Source organism: Procambarus clarkii, chromosome 39 (assembly GCF_040958095.1).
Source record: "Procambarus clarkii isolate CNS0578487 chromosome 39, FALCON_Pclarkii_2.0, whole genome shotgun sequence".
Taxonomy (NCBI): Eukaryota; Metazoa; Arthropoda; class Malacostraca; order Decapoda; family Cambaridae; genus Procambarus; species Procambarus clarkii.
In genome coordinates, this window is record NC_091188.1 from 39616048 (window position 1) to 39639949 (window position 23902).

At 44.2% G+C, this 23902-nt stretch overlaps 1 protein-coding gene across 2 annotated transcripts in view; it reads right to left on the bottom strand.

Moving 5' to 3' along the window:
- Positions 1–1465: 1465 nt before the first annotated feature.
- The window catches only part of Oseg5 (intraflagellar transport protein Oseg5), a 43426-nt gene continuing 20989 nt past the window's right edge, over positions 1466–23902 (bottom strand). For both annotated transcript variants that reach the window (XM_069338402.1, XM_045745780.2), the window contains exons 2-7: positions 22160–22264; positions 14482–14645; positions 7936–8046; positions 5656–5834; positions 3855–5528; positions 1466–1703 (exon numbers count right to left, since the gene is read on the bottom strand). In XM_069338402.1, coding sequence (XP_069194503.1) covers positions 1602–1703; positions 3855–5528; positions 5656–5834; positions 7936–8046; positions 14482–14645; positions 22160–22254 — 2325 coding nt within the window. In that variant the 5' untranslated portion in view covers positions 22255–22264 and the 3' untranslated portion in view covers positions 1466–1601. The remainder of the gene's footprint in view (positions 1704–3854; positions 5529–5655; positions 5835–7935; positions 8047–14481; positions 14646–22159; positions 22265–23902) is intronic.

Here is a 23902-nt window from a genome sequence, read left to right on the forward strand (position 1 = left end):
AGAACGAACAGAAGGGGAAGGACGAGGAGGTGCGGACTGAACCAGGATCGAAGCGACCCCCACCCCCAAGTCCGGGTCTCGAAAAGCAAAGCGGGGCAGCCCCGGGGCATCCGGGGAAGCAACCAACCGAGCGCGTTGCAACAGACGAAACCTAGACTGCAACGCACGTGCCGCCTGTACCCGAATAGAATCATCAGAGGATTGGGTAAATTGAGTCACAAGCAAGCAGCAACACTCACAGGACTCAGGGTCGAAAGTATCACCGACCCAACAGGCAGCGTGGCAGAGGCAAAAACAATGAGGGTCACCCTGAGACAAGGGGACCGAGCAACCCTCAAACTCGCACACAGCGAGTGGGGACCCCGGGGTCACATCCATCGGACCCACGCGCCCCCTAGGGGATTCCCAGGGTCCTGAGCGTTTACTTTAAGAGGACTCGCGCTCAGGTAGTCCCAGGCAGGGTGCTGCAAACCGGCGCCCAAAACTACCAAGCAAACTTCTAAAGCTGAACCCCAGGGACGTGTACACTCACGGGGACCTAGCAGGGGGCGCCACCGAGGAGAACAGTGGAAGGGCAAAAACAAACTGAATAAAATGACAGAACCCCCCACCAGGCAAAAACAAAAAGAAAAACAAAACCCCGCAAGAGGACAGCGAACCCCAAGGAACAGAGCCGGCCGCGATGTCGGGAATTACAAGCTGAGCAGCACCCTGCGCCCCTACCAGTGCAAACTGCCTCTTACCTGCCGGTAACAAGGGAGAACAGAACACCCAAGAGCCCAACAGGCGGCCGAAAAACCGAAAGGTAAAACGGACCAGCAGAGGCAGACCCCGAGGAGCCTGTGGAAGGTGGCCCCAAGCCCCAAGGGCAGTACTTACAGGGCACCTAGGGAAGGCAGCCCTAGGCGCATGCAGCCCGAGTACTGAAGATAACTCCTGGCTCTCGCACCCACAAAACTAACACCACACTCAAAGCACAGTGCAGTAGCGACACCGGAGCCAGAGCACACGACCATCGCCAATAGCATCAGCCTCAAGAACTGAGGTGTGGGTAGCCGGCGCGGGGGGTCTGGGGCTCCCCCTTCCCCCTCCCGGGGAGGGGGGAGCTGCGCAGACAGCGGCGCGGCAGTGTGTGACGTCACACTAATTTGCTTGTTTTCGGTTGGGGAGTTCTATCCACTAGTTCGGTATTAGGTAGCAATTTTAACCAGAATAGGGGTTTGTTTTGGGGCGCTTACCTTTCTGGGTGCCTGTTCCGGTCGATGGCAGACATAGAATGCTTCCAACTACACGGGGGCTTCTATAGGCCATTGCTCCCCTTGCCTCTCTGAGGGGGCCCGGTTCTGGCCGTGGTCCCCGGTAGGCCTAAGAACTCCATACACATGACTGATGCCAAAGTCTGACATTAGCATATCAGCCTGGGATAGCTCCGGGGAGCCGACGGGGCTCCCCCAGAAATAGCTACCCAAGTCCAAAATAAGCTTATAGTGTATAAAGATGATTAATTTTGCACTATATTTAATAAAATTTTAATATGTACATTACCCGTACATATTGCAAAAGTACTAATAATTTATGTATGATTTTCTAAGACATCACATTTAGGTTTCACTGTAATGTTGTTGGGATGAAGTTGGCTTCTCCCGCTCCTTTTGATATTCCAATTCCATTTTTTCATATATTTTCTTCCAGTCAACCTCAACCTGAAATAAAATACATAAATGAGAAAATACCCAAACTATAATACATATAAATGATAAAATACAAGTGTACCATATACAGCAAAGTAGTGTTATTTGTCCTGATAAATTTGTCTCCCTAGGATGGTTGTCTAACAAGCAGGAGTCATAAGTGGTTAAAGCTACTCTAGACTCTAGGCATATTGTGAATACTGCACAATATTTTCTGGAAGAGGCCACTCGGTGGTTTCCTGAAGTTATGATGCTCTGAATAACTCCATGCCTATTGAGTCAACCCAAGCCCTTGTGAGTCAATAAAGGCCTACAGGAGACCAGAGGCCAAAACCAGGTTCCCTCAAAGAAGAGCAGAGTGCAAGGGATTAACTGATCACCCACACCAAGGAACTAACCTCCAGAAAAGTAGAGCAAATCAAAGCCGACTACAGCAAGGCAAATGTAAACAATGCAGGAAATGATCCACCCAGTAGTTAGGTTCTTCATCCTCTAAGTGCAGCTGCCCATCACCAGGTGGCAGTACCAGGGACCACCTCCATCTTGTAAACACCTTCAGTTAGTCACCATGCCTATGTCTTAAGAAACACATCAACAAATTGGAAAAAGTGCAAAGACATGCAACTAAATGGCTCCTAGAACTGAAGGACAAGAGCTATGAGGAGAGGTTAGAGGCATTAAATATGCCAAAACTAGAAGATAGAAGAAAAAGAGGCGATATAATCACTACATACATAATCGTAACGGAAATTGATAAAATTGATAGGGAAGAATTCCTGAGACCTGGAACATCAAGAAAAAGAGGTCATAGATTTAAACTAAATAAACAAAGCTGCCGAAGGAATATAAGAAAATTCACTTTCGCAAACAGAGTGGTAGACGGCTATAACAAGTTAGGTGAGAAGACTAAGACCATCAGTGCAGTAATTTCAAAGCATTATATGACAGAGTACTGGGAAGATGGGACACCACGAGCGTAGCTCTCATCCTGTCGTAACTCATAAGTAATTACACTTAGGTAATTACTTTGTGCAGGGTTTGGAACCCTTTAGAGAGCATGTGATTAAATTGGCAATAATTTTATAAAATATTCTCTTGAATACCAACGGTAAGAAAATATGCGTAACAAAATAGTTACACGTATTATGCTCGGCATGCGTGCCATTGATTCCCCAGCCTAGTGTTAAAGAACGACTGCTTCTAAAAGAACTTTTGAGTTATAAATTTTTGTTGTCTAAATTTGTGCATATTTCAAATGCCATGCTGTCAATTTTTTTTTACTGTAAACTATACTGAAAACCTATATTCTAAATATATGAAAATGAAGATCATATGCTATTCTGAAAACATAACACCAAATGAACAGTTGGTGATATTTTTATATTTTTGCAGCTGATTTCAAAATCTGAAGTTTTCAATATTCAATTTTATAATTATTTTGTATTTTCTTGTTTTTCAAGTTACACTGGTGTCATTTAGACAAGGTTGGAGCAATTGCTTAGTAGATTATTAAAAAAACATTTGCAAGAGTTTCAGCAAATTTTAAAAACCGAGTTCAATGTCACACATCATATGAGGTTCTGCGCAGTTTGAGGGTTAACTGCCAGACTGATTCTGTCTTAGCGTTCAGGTGGATATCAATACCAGGCTAACAGTGGCACAGCAGGAATGGGATAAAGGGTAGGAGGGACCCTTTAACCCATTTTCGACCCACTGTTGCCCTCTATCCCACCACAACACATCCACCTTCACTCTTACCATGCTGCTGTATGCCTAGGGATACAATTCTTTGTAGTTATTAATTTACTGTATAGTGTACTGTATTTATGTAATTACTAGAATTATTTATTTATAAAATCACATGATAAGCCTTATACCTTTGGTGTATAAGGATGATTTAAAAGTAAAAACAAAACCGATGTAAAATATAAGGAGCATCGTAAAAATAAAATGGGGTAACTTGGATCTCTATATGATCTGAATTTGTGAGCGATCTCTGCACTCAATTTTTCTGGTACATCAACACTGCATACATTTTTTGCTAACCTTACTTAATCTGGCCCTACCTTCAATGAGTAATTATGTGTGCTCTTTACATATATGTAATATCTAAGTGATTAATGCCATTTCATTAAGAATTTAAAAAGCTGAAACATACTGTACCTGCTTTTCGTACTGTAAAAAGAGCTTGCTGGTTTCTTTCTTGGCGAATCGAGCTAAATAGCGTTGTCTGAATGCCACAACAGTATCAACATGTGTGCGGTGCCTGATGGCTAGCTGAAGTGCTCGCTCAAAGTTATAAATGGTCAGGTTCAACATAATGGCCCTGAAAAAGAGACCAGATTGAACAAGGAGAGCTTCGGCATCTCCAATGTGGCCTCCCAATAATGCCATTTCAGCTGTTCGGGCCTCTTTAACTGGGATCTCTTTAATGTAGTGAATATACTGAACTTTGTCAGCCTCATTGATTGCTGCGTAGGCTACTTCTGCTGTGCCAAGTTCTTTATTGGCTGTAGCCATAGCTGCCAGGCAGGCCCAGACAATATCATCTTTCACAAATCTTGCTAATCTAACTGCATCATCCCAGTGTTTGGTAGTTACATAGTTTTGAAGTAGAGCTGGATAAGGAGAAACATTGGTAGTTACCAAACTACCATCTGCTCGTCGCATTGTCACCACTGAGTCTAAGAAATTGTCTATTATTGCATTCTTGCCAAATTCAGAAGCATCTTTCTCAAGGACTGTAAGTGGTTGAAGATCACGATCAACAAACACAACTGCAGGGTAAAACCACACAATAAATTTAGAGTCCTGAAGTGCAGCAAGCATATTAGCTCCATCATTCCAGCTCAGAGATTGCACCATCCCACCAAGTTTAACTGCTCTTCCCATGGTACCGACACGCTGCAGAGTCACCAAAAAGAGATCTCGATTTCTATCAACAATAGCCATACGCCTCTCATGGGCTGTTCCAACTTGATCTAGAGCCAATTCCATAATTTCTAACTTATGAGACCATGGTTTGCCATCATTCAAGGCTTTGCCAGTTGTTGCATCAAACAAATGAACCATTTTCTCATCCGTTTTATCTCGAATTGCCAAGGTGTCATTTGATAATGATACAGTACGACTATTTAGTACATCTGTCCTCATTCCTGGCCAGCGTGGTACACACAGCACTCGGCCATCATATGAATAAACATATACACTTGCCCCATCCACGAGCAGGAAATGCCGTTCAGCCTGCACAATAAGACTGACATTTGATTCTTTTAATTCAAAGATGAAGGGAGTGTTCCAGTTGCGTGTGGAATAGATATAGCCCTGTGTTGATGTTACTATAACCATAAAGCCATGCGAAAGTGACACTTTGATTATGCGGTCTCTCAGTTCAAGTTTCTCCCAAGCTTCATTTGTAACATCCCGTAATGCAATACTTTTGCGACTTGTTACAGTGGCTTCATAATTTTTCCATTCGAGGTGACTTTCAATGACATGTGCGAAGATGACATGACCATTACCACATGCACCAGCAACTTGAGTTCCATCACTAGACCATGCAAGGTTGAAGATGCTTCCTGTTGTGGGCTTTTCCAGTGAGTGACACCAGCCAGCTTTGTCACACAGCCGAAGTGTGTTAAATGAACCTACTGCAAACATCTGACCATCGGGTGACCAAGCCAGTGCCGTGATTGGATGATGGTGTTGAGAAGAAGAAAATAACTGACGACCAAAGTTGTCCCAAACACGGTATCGAGTATCTTCACCACCTGAGAGTATAAGACCAGTATTGGGATTCCAGGCCACCTTCAGGATAATTCCTTCATGGGCTTTCCACTGCAAAAGAAAGAAGAACAAAATTCTTGATAATTTATTTTTTTTAATACTTTATTTGTGAATAAAGTTAATAAAGTGTATTTACAGTATTTTGTTATTTTTTATTACAGTATTTATTTAATTTTACCTGAATAGGCTTAGAGTTTGGTGCCAATGGTTTGATGATGAGATTTGTACCAGTTGTATAGAGAACTGCATCTGAATCAGGGGCCCAAGCTGCACCATACACTGGAACTGATACTTGTGCCAGTGTTGATCGCAGCATTCCACTACGAGACCAGATCTTCACCAACCCATCCTCACCCGCTGTAAATGTGAAGCACTACAAATATACAGTACTGTACAACTAATATGTATAGAATATATTTATCTCTAAATATATATTTAGAGATAAATATATATTTAGAGATATATTTAGAGATACAATATATATTTAGAGATACAATATGTGTATTAAGAACCATGAAATCAATGATAAATAATGTCCTAATATAAATTTCTATTTATCTACAGTAAACTATTATTCACCATTGTCAGAATCTAAGGAGTGTTTGATAACCAAATGTGCTATTTACGAGAGTCCAGTAAATATCAAAATGCAATGCAAAAAGTTCTAAAGGGATTTGAGCCACTGTTTATAAAGACAAGAACTAAATCACACATCGGAGACCTAGCCACAAACACGAGCGTTCAATGAAATTAAACACCTCTTTCTGGTGGGTCCTTGGTGCTTGGTACCTGCCAAGTTCCATCCAATACAATCCACACCAGGACCTTGCGTGTCACATATAAGCCTACCGGGTAACAGAGGCCAGAACCTGCCCCCCTCTAAAGGAGCAGGGGATTGCAGATCACCCTAACCAAGAAAGGCCACCAGAAATGAGTCCAAACAGAAAACCGCAAGATAAACAAACCATAAAAAATGGGACAGCAAATCCCCGAGACTCATGGACCACTCGGTGGTAAAGCTATAAAGCTAGTCTAGTGTTATTTCCACCTGCCCACAACCAAGGGAATGTGCACCTTCCTATTTGAACCACCAGTCTTGCCCCCTTAAGCCATGCAGCTGGGAAAACAGAAAACTGAAGCCCATGACATGTGGATGGGAGGGTCCCCAAGGAGCCACTGAAGACCCACCAGAAAGAGGTCATTCATACGGTCATTGCTGGTTTTCTAGAAGGGCTCCTATTGGTGGCTCAGTGATACTGTCGCTATGGAGAAAAACAAGGGGTACTCATCAGGGGCAGAGCAGAGCTGCAGAAAGTAAACTCCAGGAAAAAGTAGAATAAGTGACGAGTTAAATGCCCCAAAGCCCAGTATGGACCAAGGACATTAAATAATCCACCAGCACCCTGTTGGATCACCAAAAATATCTGCCCAAGACACATTAAAAATATAGTGAATAGAGTCACAAATCTAAAAATATCATAGGCCCAAGGATAGACTGCAGGCTGGCTAAACTTGATGACATTGTGAGCAACCTGAGGCAAACTGACCCTGGAACAAGGAATCAGGGACACCAGATCCACAGAGCGTCACCTTCACACCACTAGTAATCCACCATGCATGTAATTGCCTAAGTGTAGTTACAGGGTGAGAGCTACGCTCGTGGTGCCTGTCATCATCCACCATGTAATGGTGGATGTCTACAACTGGACATAATTAATGATGCACCCTGGTCAAACCAAAGATAATAATAATTTATTCACAGGAGGTACAATGGATTGGTGAGATTACATAACATTGGTATTTGTACATTCTTGCAAAGCCACTAATACGCATAGCATTTCAGGCAGGTCCTTAATCTAACGTATCAGGTAAGATGAAAAGGTATATTGTAGCAAGGTTTTATATCAGTCACCAATTGGATTTTATATTAGGCAGGGAAGCAGGCAAGCAGAGGAAGGGAGGGAGGGAGGGAGGGAGGGTGGCCGGCAGGCAGGCAGGCAGGCAGGCAGGCAGGCAGGCAGGCAGGCAGGCAGGCAGGCAGGCAGGCAGGCAGGCAGACAGGCAGGCAGACAGGCAGGCAGCCAGGCAGGCAGGCAGGCAGGCAGGCAGGCAGACAGGCAGGCAGACAGGCAGGCAGACAGGCAGGCAGCCAGGCAGGGAGCCTTAGGGAGGAAGGGTGGGAAGACAGACAAACAGGGAGGCTGGAGTGTGGGGGTGTTTGGAGTGGGTGTGGGAGTGTCTGGAGTGGGTGTGGGGGTGTCTGGAGTGGGTGTAGGGGGGGTCTGGAGTGGGTGTAGAGGAGGGGGTGTCTGGAGTGGGTGTGGTTGGGTGTCTGGAGTGGGTGTGAAGGGTGTCTGGAGTGGATGTGGTGGATCTTTGAATATGGGTGTGGGTATACATGAGGATTTAAAATATGGAGTACTGTATCTTCATCACATAGCAAAACTTCAAACCATACCTGTGACTAGCCCAGCTCCATCATGACTCCAACGGCCAACCAACACCGCACCGCGATGAGCTTCAACAATCTTCTCATTACGACCACTGCGTCCAACTATATAAAACTTACCTGGAAACACAAATGCTTATTAAATAAATACTGGTAGGTTAAAAATATGTTTAAAAAAATCAACGTTGAATGTAATGAAACTCCATTTTCTGTGTAGAGCCCTGGAGCTATTGGACTGCTAATATTAGCTAATATTAATATGGGGGCTTCAGTCTTATGGAGTTGTCATGCCTACTGGGGACCACTAGCCAGAACATGGTCTCCCTCAGAGAGGCGAAGGGAGAAATGGCCTATGAAACTCTTATGTATAGAAGTATTTGTGTCTGCCATCGACTGGAGTTGAGCATCCAGAAAGGTGGACGCTTCAAAACCGACCCCATCTGTTAGAAATACTGCAACCTGAGACCAAACAAAGGCGAGAAACTCCCCCAAAGAAAAACAAGCTAACAAACAACACGTCATCACGTCGCGTGCCACTCGTTCGTGCCGACCCCCCCCCCCCTTTAAATTGGGTGTAACACCCCCCGGGGCTTTACACAGAAAATGGCGTTTCATTACATTCAACGCTGGTTTTCTGTGGGGAAGCCCCATCGGCTCTCGGGAGCTAACCACCCAAATAGAAAAAAGAAAGGGACTTACTTGAGAGGTGGCTGCACTGCACAACTCATACCGAAGAAAAAGACAACTGGCTGCAACTGCTGACCCAAGGCAACACAAGACCACTGAGGGCCTGGCATAACAAGATATCGGGCAGCCAGGACCCTGTTCTATCCCCGAAACCCTCGCACCCAAATATCCGGCCAAGACATATTGCCAAACACAGCAGTCAAAGCTGTGAACTTATGAACATCATGGGCGAGAGGGTAGACCGCAGGCTGGCTAGACTTGATAACCCTGCGGACACCTTTTGAGACCAAAGTCCTGGAACAGGGAACAAAAGAAACTGGGTCAACCCAAAGCGGCATAAGGCTGCAACCGGACACAAAACATGATGCACCCTCGGCCTGACCAACTAAGCATCAATAACCCACGGACCGCTCTGGAAGCCCGCTGTCTCATTCTTCACCAGAAAAGGAGGAGATGGTTGCAAACCAACAAAACATCCACCAGGAACAAAGGAGCAAAAGCCTCTGTGCAGGAGAGCATGAAGCTCCCCGATCTGACCCCCAGAAACCAAAGCCAACACGAACAAAGCCTTCTGAAAACAATCTAGGACCGAAATTGCTGAAATTGAGGGAATACAGAGAACATATATGGCACGCATAGACGAGATAAAGCGCCTAAATTATTGGGATCGTCTCAAAGCCCTCCAAATGTACTCACTAGAAAGGAGACGAGAGAGATACCAAATAATATACACATGGAAAATACTGGAGGGACAGGTCCCAAATCTGCATAGTAAAATAACAACATACTGGAGTGAACGACATGGAAGAAAATGCAGAATAGAATCAGTGAAGAGCAGAGGTGCCATGGGCACAATCAGAGAACACTGTATGAACATCAGAGGTCCACGGTTGTTCAACGTCCTACCAGCGAGCATCAGAAATATTACAGGAACAACCGTGGACATCTTCAAGAGGAAACTAGATTGTTTCCTTCAAGGAGTGCCAGACCAACCAGGCTGTGGTGGGTATGTGGGCCTGCGGGCCGCTCCAAGCAACAGCCTGGTGGACCAAACTCTCACAAGTCAAGTCTGGCCTCGGGCCGGGCTTGGGGAGTAGAAGTCCATATTTGTCCTTGGTCCCAGAACCCCATCAACCAGGTATCAACCAGGTATCAACCAGGAAAGGGCCACCACAAACCAAGGGAAAGAAAGAAAGGAGAGCACCCAGTCCAAAGACCAAGATGACTCGGGCAGCACAGGAGCAGGCCGGAGGTGGAAAAAGCCACGAGAAAGCTTGCGAAATGAAGCCGAAGTGACATCCACCCTGAATGCAAGCTGAAGCGGCTCCACCAGCACCGCACAATATGAGGCGACAGTATTAGGCATAAGATGCCTGTCCTGAAAGACCCAAGAAAGAAAAGTCAACACAAGATGATCCGAGACTGAAAACAACCTACGCAGGGAAAGGAAGTGGCGAAAAGACTGCCAAGAGACTTCGTACTGTCGCTGAGAAGAAGACTGCAGGTGGGACGCCATGAGAGAAGCCACCTGGTCACCATACAGATGGCGATACACCCACGTTAGAAACTCCAGACGTGAGGCGCGGAAGAGTAGAGCGAACCAGCAAGGTTACCTCACCGGCCCGAGCTGTTCAAAGAGGCAGAGCCGCGGAAAACCCTCGGAAAAGACACGGAATGCGTCGAAATACATGGGGGTCTTCATAGGCCATTGCTCCTCATGCCTCTCTGAGGGGGCCAGGTTCTGGCTCATGGTCTCCGGTAGGCAAGAACTCCAACTGACTAATGCTACAGTCTAATACAGTACAAATATGTATTAGCACGGTAAGCTCCAGGAAGCCGTAGGGGCTCCCCACAGAAATGTACTGAAGTGAATAGATGTCATTTTGAACATGTAATGTAACTGATAAACCAATTGATAACTCATAAATTATATTTAACAAATCTTAGTGGTTTTTCTTTTATACTTTTGCTATAGATTTTTGGGACACCCTATAAATGAATATTAATATATATTCAAAGTCTATATAGACACGGTAGGTTGTTTTTGGCTATCCCTACTTTTTAATTTGTGTTTGGAATTCAGCATTCTGGCTATATCATATCTAGTACAGTATCTTCTTGGTGGTCTGGAGGTCAGATCCTTCTTCAGTTTATGAGTCCATCTTTGTTTGTTAAGTTCAGAAACATAATATTCTATATAAATAATTGAAATTTAATAAGTCCAAAAATTATCCATATTCTTTGTTAAAGGTTGCATAATACACACACATTCGGTTCTATGCCTTGCTTTAGGTGACACATATTTTTTGACTAGGAGTGGCTGATGACTGTACAAAATGTTCCCATAGTTTTAGCTACCAGAGAGGTTAACAAGAAAGTTTTTATATACTGTAAATACACCATTAATTGCAAGTGTCTTTTAACCATCACACTGTGGTTTTAGCAAAAACTTCATAAAACAACTGTCAAGGACATATTTTTGTTGTTTTTACAAATATTCAGGTAAAGTTAATGTCAAAATGTTTCAAACCTTAACTATTTTCATTTTGAAACACAAAAGAGTGATGAAAAGATTAAAAACATTAAAATATAGCCTAATAAAAAAAAAACAGTGTTGAATGTAATGAAACGTCATTTTCTGGGTGAGCCCCGGAGGCTCCCTGGAGCTTATCGGGCTAATGTATGTTATATTAGACCGGGACATTAGCTAATGAGTTCAGACCTACCAGGGACCAGCGCCAGAACCTGGCCCCTTCAGAGAGGTTTCAGGGAGCAATGGCCCTGGAAAACCCCTTTGTAGTTGGGGTTTTCCTTATCTGCCATCAACCGGGGTTAGGCACCCAGAAAGGTAGGCATAACAAAACAAACCTCACATGGTAAAAAACTAAAACAAAAAAACGAACAGAGAGGTAGAAACTCCCTACAATCACAAGGAAACAAGCAAACATCACACTTTACTGCAGCGCCGATCGTCCGCGCAGCCCTCCCCGCCCCGAGAGGGGGAAGGGGGAGCCCCGGACCTACCGTGCCGGCTGCCAAGCTTCAGTTCGGAAGCTAAGCTTCAACCAACGCAAAAAAAAATGCCGACCGATGGGAGGGAGGGTAGCCAGGGAGCCTCCGGGGCTCACCCAGAAAATGGCGTTTCATTACATTCAATGCTGGTTTTCTGTGGGGAGCCCCTACGGCTCTCTGGAGCTTCATACCCAAAGAGAAGGAAAAGAAAGGGCTAACCCGGGAGGCAGCCGCCACAAACTCTTCAACGCAAAGCTGAGACAACAGGTCGCAACCTGCGACCCAAGGCAACAAGAACGCACAGGAGCAGACGCGCATAAAGAATGGGCAGCCAAGAACCTGTGCGACCCTCAAATCCCTGCGCCCGAAATGAGCCCTAGACGTCACCAACACAGCAGCATAAGCTGCAAATGTCTGAACAGCATGGGCGCAAAGACAGACCGCAGGCTGGAAGAATGAAAAACTCTGCAGACGACCTGGGAGACCCGAGCCCTGAAAACAGGGAACGAGGGGAACCGGATCAACCACAGCGCATCCCCAGACACGGTACACAGGCAAAAAGCACAAGCAGACAACACAGGACGTATCCCCGGCCAAACCAATCAAGCATCAATAACCCAAGAACCCCTTCGGAAAGCAGCCGTCTCGACTGTCGCCAGGATGGAGAAAGGCTGCACACGTACAAATCTACCACCAGTACCAAAGAGCAGAAACCTGAACCAAAGGGCTACCACAAACTGAGGAGAAGATAAGAAGGCACCCTGATCAAGGACCAGGACGGCTCAGGCGACGCATGAGCAGGCCGGAGGTGAAACAAAACATCCTCTACTGCCTCTACTCACAGCTATTTTCTTAGGTTGAACCTTACCAATGGCTTTCTTGAGACCCATGGCAAGATATATAATGACAACTTTTATGCTCAAATGGCAAAAAAAAACGATAAAAAACTGTAAATCCTTGTGAAGAATTCAGGTGGGATAGTCACTGGACACGAGACACTGGTAAACTGAGGCGCGATCGCCATGCCACCACGCGCCAGTCGGCCTGTACACGTATCAACAAACTCGCGTTCCGAGGTAACCCTCGCCTTCCGAGACATATTTTCCGAGGAAATCCTGCTCGTCTTCCGAAAAACTCGCATACAGGGACACTCGCATTCCGAGGTACCACTGTGTGTGTGTGTATATGTGTATGTATGTATATATATATGTATATGTATGTATGTATGTATGTATGTATGTATGTATGTATGTATGTGTGTATATATTATATATATATATATATATATATATATATATATATATATATATATATATATATATATATATATATATATATATATATATATATATATATATATATATATATATATATATATATATATATATATATATATATATATATATATATATATATATATATATATATATATATATATATATATATATATATATATATATATATATATATACACACACACACACACACACACACACACACACACACACACACACACACAGATTTAAACTAGCTAAACACAGATGCCGAAGAAATATAAGAAAATTCACCTTCGCAAATAGAGTGGTAGACGGTTGGAACAAGTTAAGTGAGAAGGTGGTGGAGGCCAAGACCGTCAGTAGTTTCAAAGCGTTATATGACAAAGAGTGCTGGGAAGACGGGACACCACGAGCGTAGCTCTCATCCTGTAACTACACTTAGGTAATTACACTTAGGTAATTACACACACACATACACCAGTGCCCATTACAAAATAGGGAAGGCAACAAAAGCAGCAAGCCTGAATCCCCACCACCAACTGTACCAGTCCCAAAAAACTGGAGAGGAACGTGCCAAGAAGTGACCTGGAGGTCCAGGGCCACCATCCAGGCACCCGGCCCCAACAGAAGCCCGACAGGAGACAACAGTCCTCCGAGGAGGGCATAGAATCCAGGGCGCAGACTGAAGAAGTCCAGAAGAACTGCAGATGCGAAAGGCCCATGACTGCAAAGAGCAGACGGGAACCCCAGAAGGATGGGGCGGATCGACCACGTCCAACGCACCCACTAAGATGACATGACGAAGTGCAGGGGAAGAAGCCCACCCTACTAGCTCTGAACCCCCCCAAAGGGAAAGAAGCCGTCCACCGACGCCACCAGAGGCCGGAAGACAACCAAAAGCGCCTGAGGAAACTGAGGCCAGAGAAGCGTCAATCCCGGTTGATATTAGCTTACAAACTGAAGTTTGGCAGCCGGCGCGGTAGGTATGGGGCTCCCCCCCTCCCTCTCTCGGGGCAGGGAGAGCTGCGCGGACGATCAGCACGGCAGTAAAGTGTGATGTTTGCTTGTTTCCTTGTGATTGTAGGGAGTTTCTACCTCTCTGTTCGGTTTTTTGTTTTAGTTTTTTACCATGTGGGGTTTGTTTTGTTATGCCTACCTTTCTGGGTGCCTAACCCCGGTCGATGGCAGATAAGGAAAACTCCAACCACAAAGGGGTTTTCCAGGGCCATTGCTCCCTGAAACCTCTCTGAAGGGGCCAGGTTCTGGCGCTGGTCCCTGGTAGGTCTGAACTCCTTAGCTAATGTCCCGGTCTAATATAACATACATTAGCCCAATAAGCTCCAGGGAGCCATAGGGGCTCCCCACAGAAAATAGCACAACTCGTAGAGTGCCTTATGGCACTCTGTGCAGTACAATGGTTAATGCTCTAACTTTGGAGCCTTAAGGGCTTAATATAAGCCTCGTAGGTTTACTAAAATGTTGTAGCTCTTGGATTTTGTATGTCTACAATTACACTGTTAACAGAGCAATAATACTTCCCTGCATTATTACAAGACTATTAACAAATTTTTTATCTTACCATCAGCTGCTGTCATTAAAAACACTTCAGATCCAACTTTGGTCTTTTGGACTGCTGTTTTAGGGAGCCAGTGTAAGTCAATAGGGTAAACATCAGATGGCAAATCTGATAATTTGGTAGTTTCATTGGACACCAAATTCCACTGAAGAAGTTGATGATCATCCCTGTATAAATAATATGATATATAAGTATAAATCACACGATATTTTTTAGGATGGTCAATTTCAATGGTAAGTTTAAACCCTGCAAGCTTTTATCGAGTTTTGACAATGTCGTAAACATCAAGCACTAAATTTAATAAAATGCTCTTTTATTGGTAAGCTCCCAGTATTTGGTTTTATGGCTTCAAACTTCCCCATGTTATCCTTTAGTGCATGTATTGTTCTAGGCCGGTTATTATAAGAACTGGCTCCCAAAAGTAACGCTCTCCTGGCTTTACTTTGGTACTGTACCAACAAGCCCTAGCCCAACACACCAGGCTTCTGAGACACTTGTGTCGCAGCTACTCAAAGTCACGACCAGAGTCTGCGTGGTAAAGGGAGCAGGGGTTCATAGATAAACTAGAAAACTGGGAAAACCCCAGAGAGCACAGGTAGATCAAAACAAATGACTGCTGGAAGGATATAATTAATAGTTTGTTTTGTCAAAGACAGGAAGCAAGTGTATATGTATACTTTAGGGTTGTATTGAGATCCCCAAAGGATTTCCGTACTGAGATCTCCCAAAGGATTTCTCTACCGAGATCCAAGGTTGAACTACTGACCCTTCCTAGGATGCAACCCAACACCATTTGCCTAACTCCCAGGTATCTATTTACTAGTCAGTGAACAGTGAACTACTCAACATTAGATGAAAGGAAATGGGCTCGACCTTTTCTGTCCCGCCTGGGAATATGAACTCGGGATTCCTGATTGTGATTCATAAACAAAACCAACTGTACTATGAGACCTCTCTTGAGATCTTTCCCTTGGGTTCCACTTCATCTTCTCAGGCTGTGGGCGTGGATGAGGGCTCGGCCCCGGGGCTTATGAACCTGGCCCTTCTCTAAGAGGGCCAGGTTCTGCTCGTGGTCCCCACTAGGCCGACAGAACTCCACAGCTGATGGCACCTAGTAGCATGGCACTTAATCAATGTGATAGCTTCATGTGGTTACTTTGCCTCTACCTCTTTTTGTTTATCTTTCACTGTTTTATGTTCATCTATTATTTCTTAGTGTTGTGATTTTAAACCTTAAGAATGATTTTCTCCACACAAAAACTTTGGATGATTGACTGGGTGGCTTCCTCAATTATTTACCCAAAACCTTATCTCAGGTCAGATACCGCCTGCAGTCTGTCTCACTGATCACCTTGTACCTCTATACTATACTGTATCTTTCAAAACACTAATTTTTTGTTTTGTTTCTTTAACTTTTTTTGTTTCAATCTGTTTGCTAGACATTAATTCACCAATAGGCATTTTTTTCACTGCAATATTGCTTGTTTATCCCTCCCAAATTACAAACACACTGGAGCACCCCAGCCCTCAACCCTCCCTGAAGGTGGAAATAATAATATTCATCCTTCGGAGTCGAAGATGTCTGCAGAAAATAATCCATAGCCTCGTCTAAATAATTATTGTATAGAGTTCCCAGAATGGACCTCCTTCATAGGTGGCTCAGGACATCCAACGATGGAACCAACATTCCCAACAGAGCCTGGAGCCTGAACAGAGAGAAAAGATGGTGGCGGCAAGGTAAACTCTTGAACTCTAGGAAGCCAAATCTCGAGACAAATCCCAAAAAGACAAAGGTTATTATCAATTTGGGGAAAGAAAGGTCCCCTCACTTAACCAACATATTATATCCCTAGAGGGGGCAGCCCCTGCCAGTCTTTCATCAGTTGATGCTGTGGGTTTGCAGGCCAAAATGGCTTAGAAGCTTTGTCCTGCAAAGCAGCTGCATTCCAATAAATGGCCTCACAAGATACAGCTCAGCCAAAAGTAAAGTACAGCACCAACAACTGGATGAAAGGATCCCTGAACCAAGCAGGATGCATGACGGGCAACAGGAATGGCAATGAAGGTCTTAAAATACTCAAGTACATCCCAAGAGGCACAGATTCAGATGGGGTGAGCCATAACAACTTGACAGGAAACATACAGTACTAAATAATATACCCAATACACAGGGGGGTATTAGGGGTATGTCAAGTCTGTATGCTTTCTGTCAAGTATGTCAACTTGACAGAAAACACATAGAGTAACAAATAATATACCCAATACACAGGGATAAAAGGGCACTGGCCACTTGAGCTGTCACACAGACAAGCAGGCAGGTATGCTGGGCGCAGTGTTCCTGGGCTAAGCAAATACCACATCCCAAAGCTCGAATACTTGATTTGACATTGAGCTTAAAACCCATCAATGACAGGTGAGTTCCTAAGGCAACTACAATAACTTATTGACCAACTAGCAAGAATATAATGAGAAGAGGGGGTACATATATTTCAGTGCATATATTTCTGATCGTGCACTCTGTGAGGGAGGGTATCAGAAAAACCGTATGCATGACCCAAGCATACCATCAGCCAAAGTACAAGGCCCCTAACAAGCACAGGAGCAGGGCCAACATGATACCTTACCTTGTGGTTACCTTGAGGTGCTTCCGGGTCTTAGCGTCGCCGCAGACTGGTCGTCGAACAGGCCTCCTGGTTGCTGGACTGATCAACCAGGCTGTTGGACGCGGCTGCTCACAGCCTAATGTATGAGTCACAGCCTGGTTGATCAGGTATCCTTTGGAGGTGTTTGTCAAGTTCTCGCTTGAACACTGTACTATGTGTTCAAGAGGTAAGGTGGTTTGTAAATATGGAGAAGACTGTCTACTTTCAATCAACAGGCCCCACAGAGATAAATAAATCTCATGCACTGGTTAGAAAATAGGATACCTCTAGAGGAGTCAGCTCGTTGTGGAGAGAGCCCGCAACTCCCTAAGAGAAGGGAACTCTGGAGGGGGTATAGGGAACCAGCATTTAATTTCAGGGAAACGGAACTCTAGCCATGGTTGGAGCAAAATGGAATGCTATGGCACTCACTATATGGAAGGTATTAAACACAATCGTGAACTACTACTAATAAAACAAAGCAAAGTCTTCCATTGGAATGTGAGGTGCCAGGGAAAGTCAACATTATCTTAGTTGAAAGTGAGAAGCCAATGAGGGGCCAGCAGAGGCAACAGGTGTTGGATGAGCTATATGAGGCAGAAGAGTGACGTGGAAGTCTGGCAAGAACCTCGAATGAATTGGGTTGCCATTTAGAGGCAGTTGGGAGCATCAGATTTAGAGTAGTTACCCAGCAGAAATAATATTTTGTTTAGTTTCTCTGGGTTATCTCACTTCTTACAAGCAGTCACATGGTTTTGTTACACCATTGCTTTCTGATGAGTTATTCCAAGCTTTGTGGTTGAGTTTTGAATGCTTGCTCTCCTCACCTCCTAGAATGAGCCAGATTCTGGTCCTAGCTACCAACTGGTGATGGAAGGGTCTCCGAGGTCTGGCGTGTTGAGCTAATGCTTAGTGGCATCAGATTCATGCTCAAAGAGTCCCTGAGGGGGTCCTTCCATAAATGTTTTTGTACATGGCTAACTTATTAAAGAAAATAGAAACCTTATTATAGACAATGGAAATTGAATAATTCTGTATACAGTAAAGTATACAGAATATCATATTCTGAAACACAAGCAAAGTAAAACTACAGTGATGGTTTGCTCAAACAGACCTGGATTCAGTTAAATAATTATGATGCCGTAAAGCAGTAATAAAATATTATAGTCTTCTAATTATAAAGAATATATTTGATTTAAGATAAAGTATACTAATATTGCAAAATAAATACAGTGGTACCTCGGAATATGAGTGTCCCTGAATACGGGTTTTTCGGAATATGAGCAGGATTTGCTCGGAAAATGTGCCTCGGAAGGCGAGGGTTACCTCGGAACACGAGTTTGTTGATATGCGTACAGGCCGAACTAGCGTGTGGTGGTACGGCGATCGTCGCCCCTCACCCCTCAGTTTACCAGTGCCTCACGTCCAGTGACTATCCCATGTCAATTCTTCACCCGGATTTTCAGTGTTTTGTTGGATTTTTGGTCATTTGACCATAAAAGTTGTTATTATATATCTCACCATGAGTAGTTCTTTAAAACTCGTTGACAAAGCCTGGCAAGAAGTGATTCAGAGAACCCTGATTTCTGGCTGGAGAAAATTGTGGCGTGAATGTGTGACAGAACTAGACTTTGAGGGGTTTGAGCCTGTAAATGATGCACCTATTGTTGAGGAAATTGTTACTCTGGGCTGGCAAATGGGCTTGGAATTGGATGGTGATGATGTGGAGGAGATGGTGGAAGAAGACAATGAAGAACTGACCACCGAAGAACTCCAAGCCCTTCAAAAGGAACAGCAAGAAGACCCAGCTGAGGATGTTTCTCCAGTGGAGGAGGATGAGGCAGTAGTGAATGTTCCTTCTGCAGAAATTAAGGTGTGTCAGGTATGGGAAGAAATGCAAACTTTTATTGAAAAGACTCACCCAGTGAAAGCTGTAGTAAGCCGTTGCCTTAATCTTTTCAATGACAATGTGATGCCTTACTACAGAGACAGCTTGCGAAGAAGGGAAAAACAAGCTTCCATGGACAAATTTGTTGTGAGAAAATCGAGCAGTGAGCCACAACCAGGACCTAGTGGTATGCAGGCAAAACGTGCCAGGGAGTGCACACCAGAAAGGTCTTCTCTGCCTGATGTTATAATGGAAGGGGACTCCCCTTCCAAACAGTAACATCTCTCCTCCTCCCCCCTCCTCACCATCTTCCATACGTCTACAGCTGTCAGAGAATTGTCTCTCAAGATTCTCCCACAGCTGACTTGAAATGGCTCATTACAGTGCACCGATCTTGTGCACAAGCCTATCTCTCTTAACCCTGGATAGTGACCTGGCATGTTGGGTATCTCCAGAATGCCCACTTAACCAGGAACACGTTTATAATACGGAGGCTGCCGTATGTCCAGGCAGGAAGTAGATACAGGGAAGTTAAGCATACTTGCCACAAAGGGTCAGTGAGTACATTGGCTGGTGCCAGCGTGAGAGACGCCTGCGAGGCGACCGCCTGACCTCTGGGGTCAACCGGCGCGATGGAGAATAACAGCTGTGATGTGGTCGTGACGTGTTCATGACGTCACCTCTGCTACTGATCAGGGAACGGTCATTATGATTGGTTCCCGCTCATTTGCTGCAATGCTATTGGTCAAATTGTAACTCTTTTGTGTTGTGTGCCACTAGATGCCTGGCAGCCCTTGCAGAGCATTCTCGTGAGGGAGCTCTTGCATAGAGAATGTGTCCTGTTCTGTCTATCGGCCAATAGACTGAACATCGTCCATTCCTCACCGTCAAGTTACCTCACCGTCTTTTCGATATACCCACACTCGCTCAGAATCACGATTGTGAATATATTGTTCAGAAGCCTATAGTGACAAAATCACCAGAGCGAAACAGACTGGTATCGGGTAACCCCTGGTGACAAAGATCGTTGTGAGTGACCTAGGGTGAACTAAGGCAGTGCCGCTGCCTAAGTAACTTGTGTGTGACTTTACCACAAGTGTACCTGCATGGTACCACAGCTGCCGCCAGCCGCCACTCTGTCCAGAGCATGTAGCTAGTACCTCAGTACCTCGAGGCGCCCGCCACCGCCCTCACTGTACCACGTGACGTCACCACCCTTACTCACCGCCAGTGCCAAGTGTGTGTGCGTGTGTCTGTCTGTTAAGCATACAGCACGCCCTCCTACCCCCATATCAAGTACGGATTGTGGGAAGCCAGTCGTCAATGGTCTCACGTCAGAATGAGCGCCCAGCTGTCAGGCCACCTACGAGTTTTTGAATAAATGTGCCTGAGTGAGTAAGACCCCCGTCTGTAAGTACAAGATCTTGTCATTGTTTTATTGTGTCTGTGTTGATCTGAGGTATCAACCACAGTTCTCACCTTCTCATACCTGTCACAGGTTATAGGTGAATCGACGGTGTATGCGTGTTATCTGTGTGGTATCACAGCATTTCACTCGTCTGTGAATGTGAGCTTCACATACACCACACATTTAGTTATTGTGTGTGATTATTATTGTGCATGTTATTGCCTGTCCCATTGACAGTGCCTTTGTGATTTATTGCATATCATCATTACCGAGTGTCCGGTTGGAACTCTTGTGATCCCTTTGCATACCGGCAGTTAAGTTGCCGTGTTAATGATTGGCTGTCAATTGTGTTAAGTTAGGTGTTACTCCATGAGTGGATACGAGTCGATTAGCCAGACGTCAAGAGTCTTGCTAATGCAACCATAGCCTTTCTGACAAAAATCTAAAGTAAATCAAGCACCCTTTGTATTAGTGGTTAAGTTAGTAAATAAACTACTGTTAAGTTTTATGCGGTGTTTCTGTTGAACCACTTCTGAATACTGCCAACATTACTCAAGCCTTCAGCTCTAAGTGTCTTCAACACCGAGTTGCCTATATTCACTAAACTATAAATGTGATGAGGACCTTAGGAGTCCCTTAAAGTGTTAAATCATTGAGGAGATTCCAACGATCAACGTGGAGCAGGACCAGTTGAGGCTAGTCTGAGAAGAGACCCTCAAGGACTCTAACCCGACCTTGCTCCCAGGCCCTGTACGGTTGCTCTCGTATTTTCTATTCTGCTAATTCCGACAGTTTCGTGAAGCGTCTGCCACATGTACATTGGCGACGTACACATTGCAGTCGTGAAAGCAAAAAAGAAACCCCCCACAACAGCATTCATCAACAAGAGTAAGTAATAACTTGAACATAGTTTTGTAGGTTTATTTAGATAAATTAGGTATAAAATTTAGTTTGAAGTGAGGTTTTTGGGGTAGTCAGGAACGAATTAATTCATTTCCCATTATTGCTTATGGGGAAATTAGCTTCGGAATACGAGCTGTCTCCAGGAACGGATTAAACTCTTAAACCGAGGTACCACTGTACTGGGTAATTTTGGGTATACATAGAGGGTGATGTATTTAATTATAATTGCAGGTAAAGTGTTAAGGATATAGTTCAAAGTTGCATAATCACCCATTCTAAAATCCTATTACCAAAAGAACCTTTTGTTTACTGTTCCTGAACATCATGTACAAGACAATCTGCTTATGCTCAACAGAATTAACAAAATTACAGCAGTTACACTTCAAATATAATTTGATTCAAGTTTTTCCAATATACTTAATATAATTAGGAGACTTCATAAAGCCCACAAATTCTAAATACACACCAACCATACAACATTATCACATGTTATCTTGAGGTTATCTAGAGATGATTTTGGGGTTTAGCATCCCGGCGGCCCGGTCCTTGACCAGGCCTCCTTTTTGTTACTCCCCCCACCCCCCGGAGAAGCAGCCCATAGCAGCTGTCTAACTCCCAGGTACCTATTTACTGCTAGGTGAACAGGCGCATGAGGGTAAAAGAAACTCTGTCCATATGTTTCTGCCTCCACCGGGGATCGAACCCCGGAACATCAGGACTACAAATCCTGAGCGCTGTCCACTCAGCCGTCAGGACCCTAACACCTATCAGGTGTTGGATCAAATTACTATCCAGTTTGTCTAAACTGTTGCAAGTTACATTTATATAACAAATACTCACCCACAAGAATAAACTTCGTCAGGTGAAACCCAACCAACACAAGAGACAAGCTCTGTGTGCTTTGGCTTATTTACCATTGATGTTTTAAATCGCATTATGAACAATCTGAAAGTGATAATTAATAGTTAAAATACACTCAAGGGTAGTGATACAAGTCTGTTGTTGTGTAAAATTTGAAGTGCAAAGCATATTGGTGTATAATACAGTACTTTATATGTACTATACTGTAATTTCATCAAATTAAAAATCTAAACTTTCTTCATCTAGATAAAAATATTCTTCATTATACAGCACAGTATTACAAATCTTTATTCGCACACACACACTTCACAGTATTTAGGCAGAAGTAAAACTATAGCAGTATGGACAGTATATGAATCATATGCAGCACAGACTGTAATAATTTGTTTATTTGTGAACCACACTATTGTGAAAATAAACATTTCATTCAGCTGGGCACTTGGAGACTTGAACTGCTGACCTCACGAGCGTGAGGCAGAAGCTCTATCAATTGGGCTATGAGTAATCTTAATAAGGAAAGATTCCAGGAGCAACTAACCGCTGCCAAGCTGGAATTGTCGACTTTCCCTGACTACTACTGAAGCTCAAGAGGAATTAGTGATCCACGCCTATGTCATATAAATTTATTAGAAGCCCGTACAAAAAACCCAGTTGATAGAGCTTCTGCCTCATGCCCGAAGAGTCAGCGGTTTGAGTCTCCAAGTGCCCAGGTGAATGAAATACACAGTATGTATGTATGTATGTATGTATGTATGTATGTATGTATGTATATGTATGTATATGTATGTATGTATGTATATGTATGTATATGTATGTATATGTGTATATATATATATATATATATATATATATATATATATATATATATATATATATATATGCGAACAAGCCTGAATGGTCCCCAGGACTATATGCGAATGAAAACTCACACCCCAGAAGTGACTCGAACCCATACTCCCAGAAGCAAACGCAACTGGTAACTACAGGGCGCCTTAATCCGCTTGACCATCACGGCCGTCAAAAGGAAGTGATAGCCGAGGCTATTTGAGCCACTTCCCCGACGGCAACTCGGATGGTAATCTTGGGCATAGCATTTCACCAAATCACCTCATTCTTTGGGGCACACGTGAGGAACACAAATGCGAACAAGCCTGAATGGTCCCCAGGACTATATGCGAATGAAAACTCACACCCCAGAAGTGACTCGAACCCATACTCCCAGAAGCAAACGCAACTGGTAACTACAGGGCGCCTTAATCCGCTTGACCATCACGACCATCACGAATCCATCTTGACCATAGTCCTGGGGACCATTCAGGCTTGTTCGCATTTGTGTTCCTCACGTGTGCCCCAAAGAATGAGGTGATTTGGTGAAATGCTATGCCCAAGATTACCATCCGAGTTGCCGTCGGGGAAGTGGCTCAAATAGCCTCGGCTATCACTTCCTTTTGACGGCCGTGATGGTCAAGCGGATTAAGGCGCCCTGTAGTTACCAGTTGCGTTTGCTTCTGGGAGTATGGGTTCGAGTCACTTCTGGGGTGTGAGTTTTCATTCGCATATAGTCCTGGGGACCATTCAGGCTTGTTCGCATTTGTGTTCCTCACGTGTGCCCCAAAGAATGAGGTGATTTGGTGAAATGCTATGTCCAAGATTACCATCCGAGTTGCCGTCGGGGAAGTGGCTCAAATAGCCTCGGCTATCACTTCCTTTTGACGGCCGTGA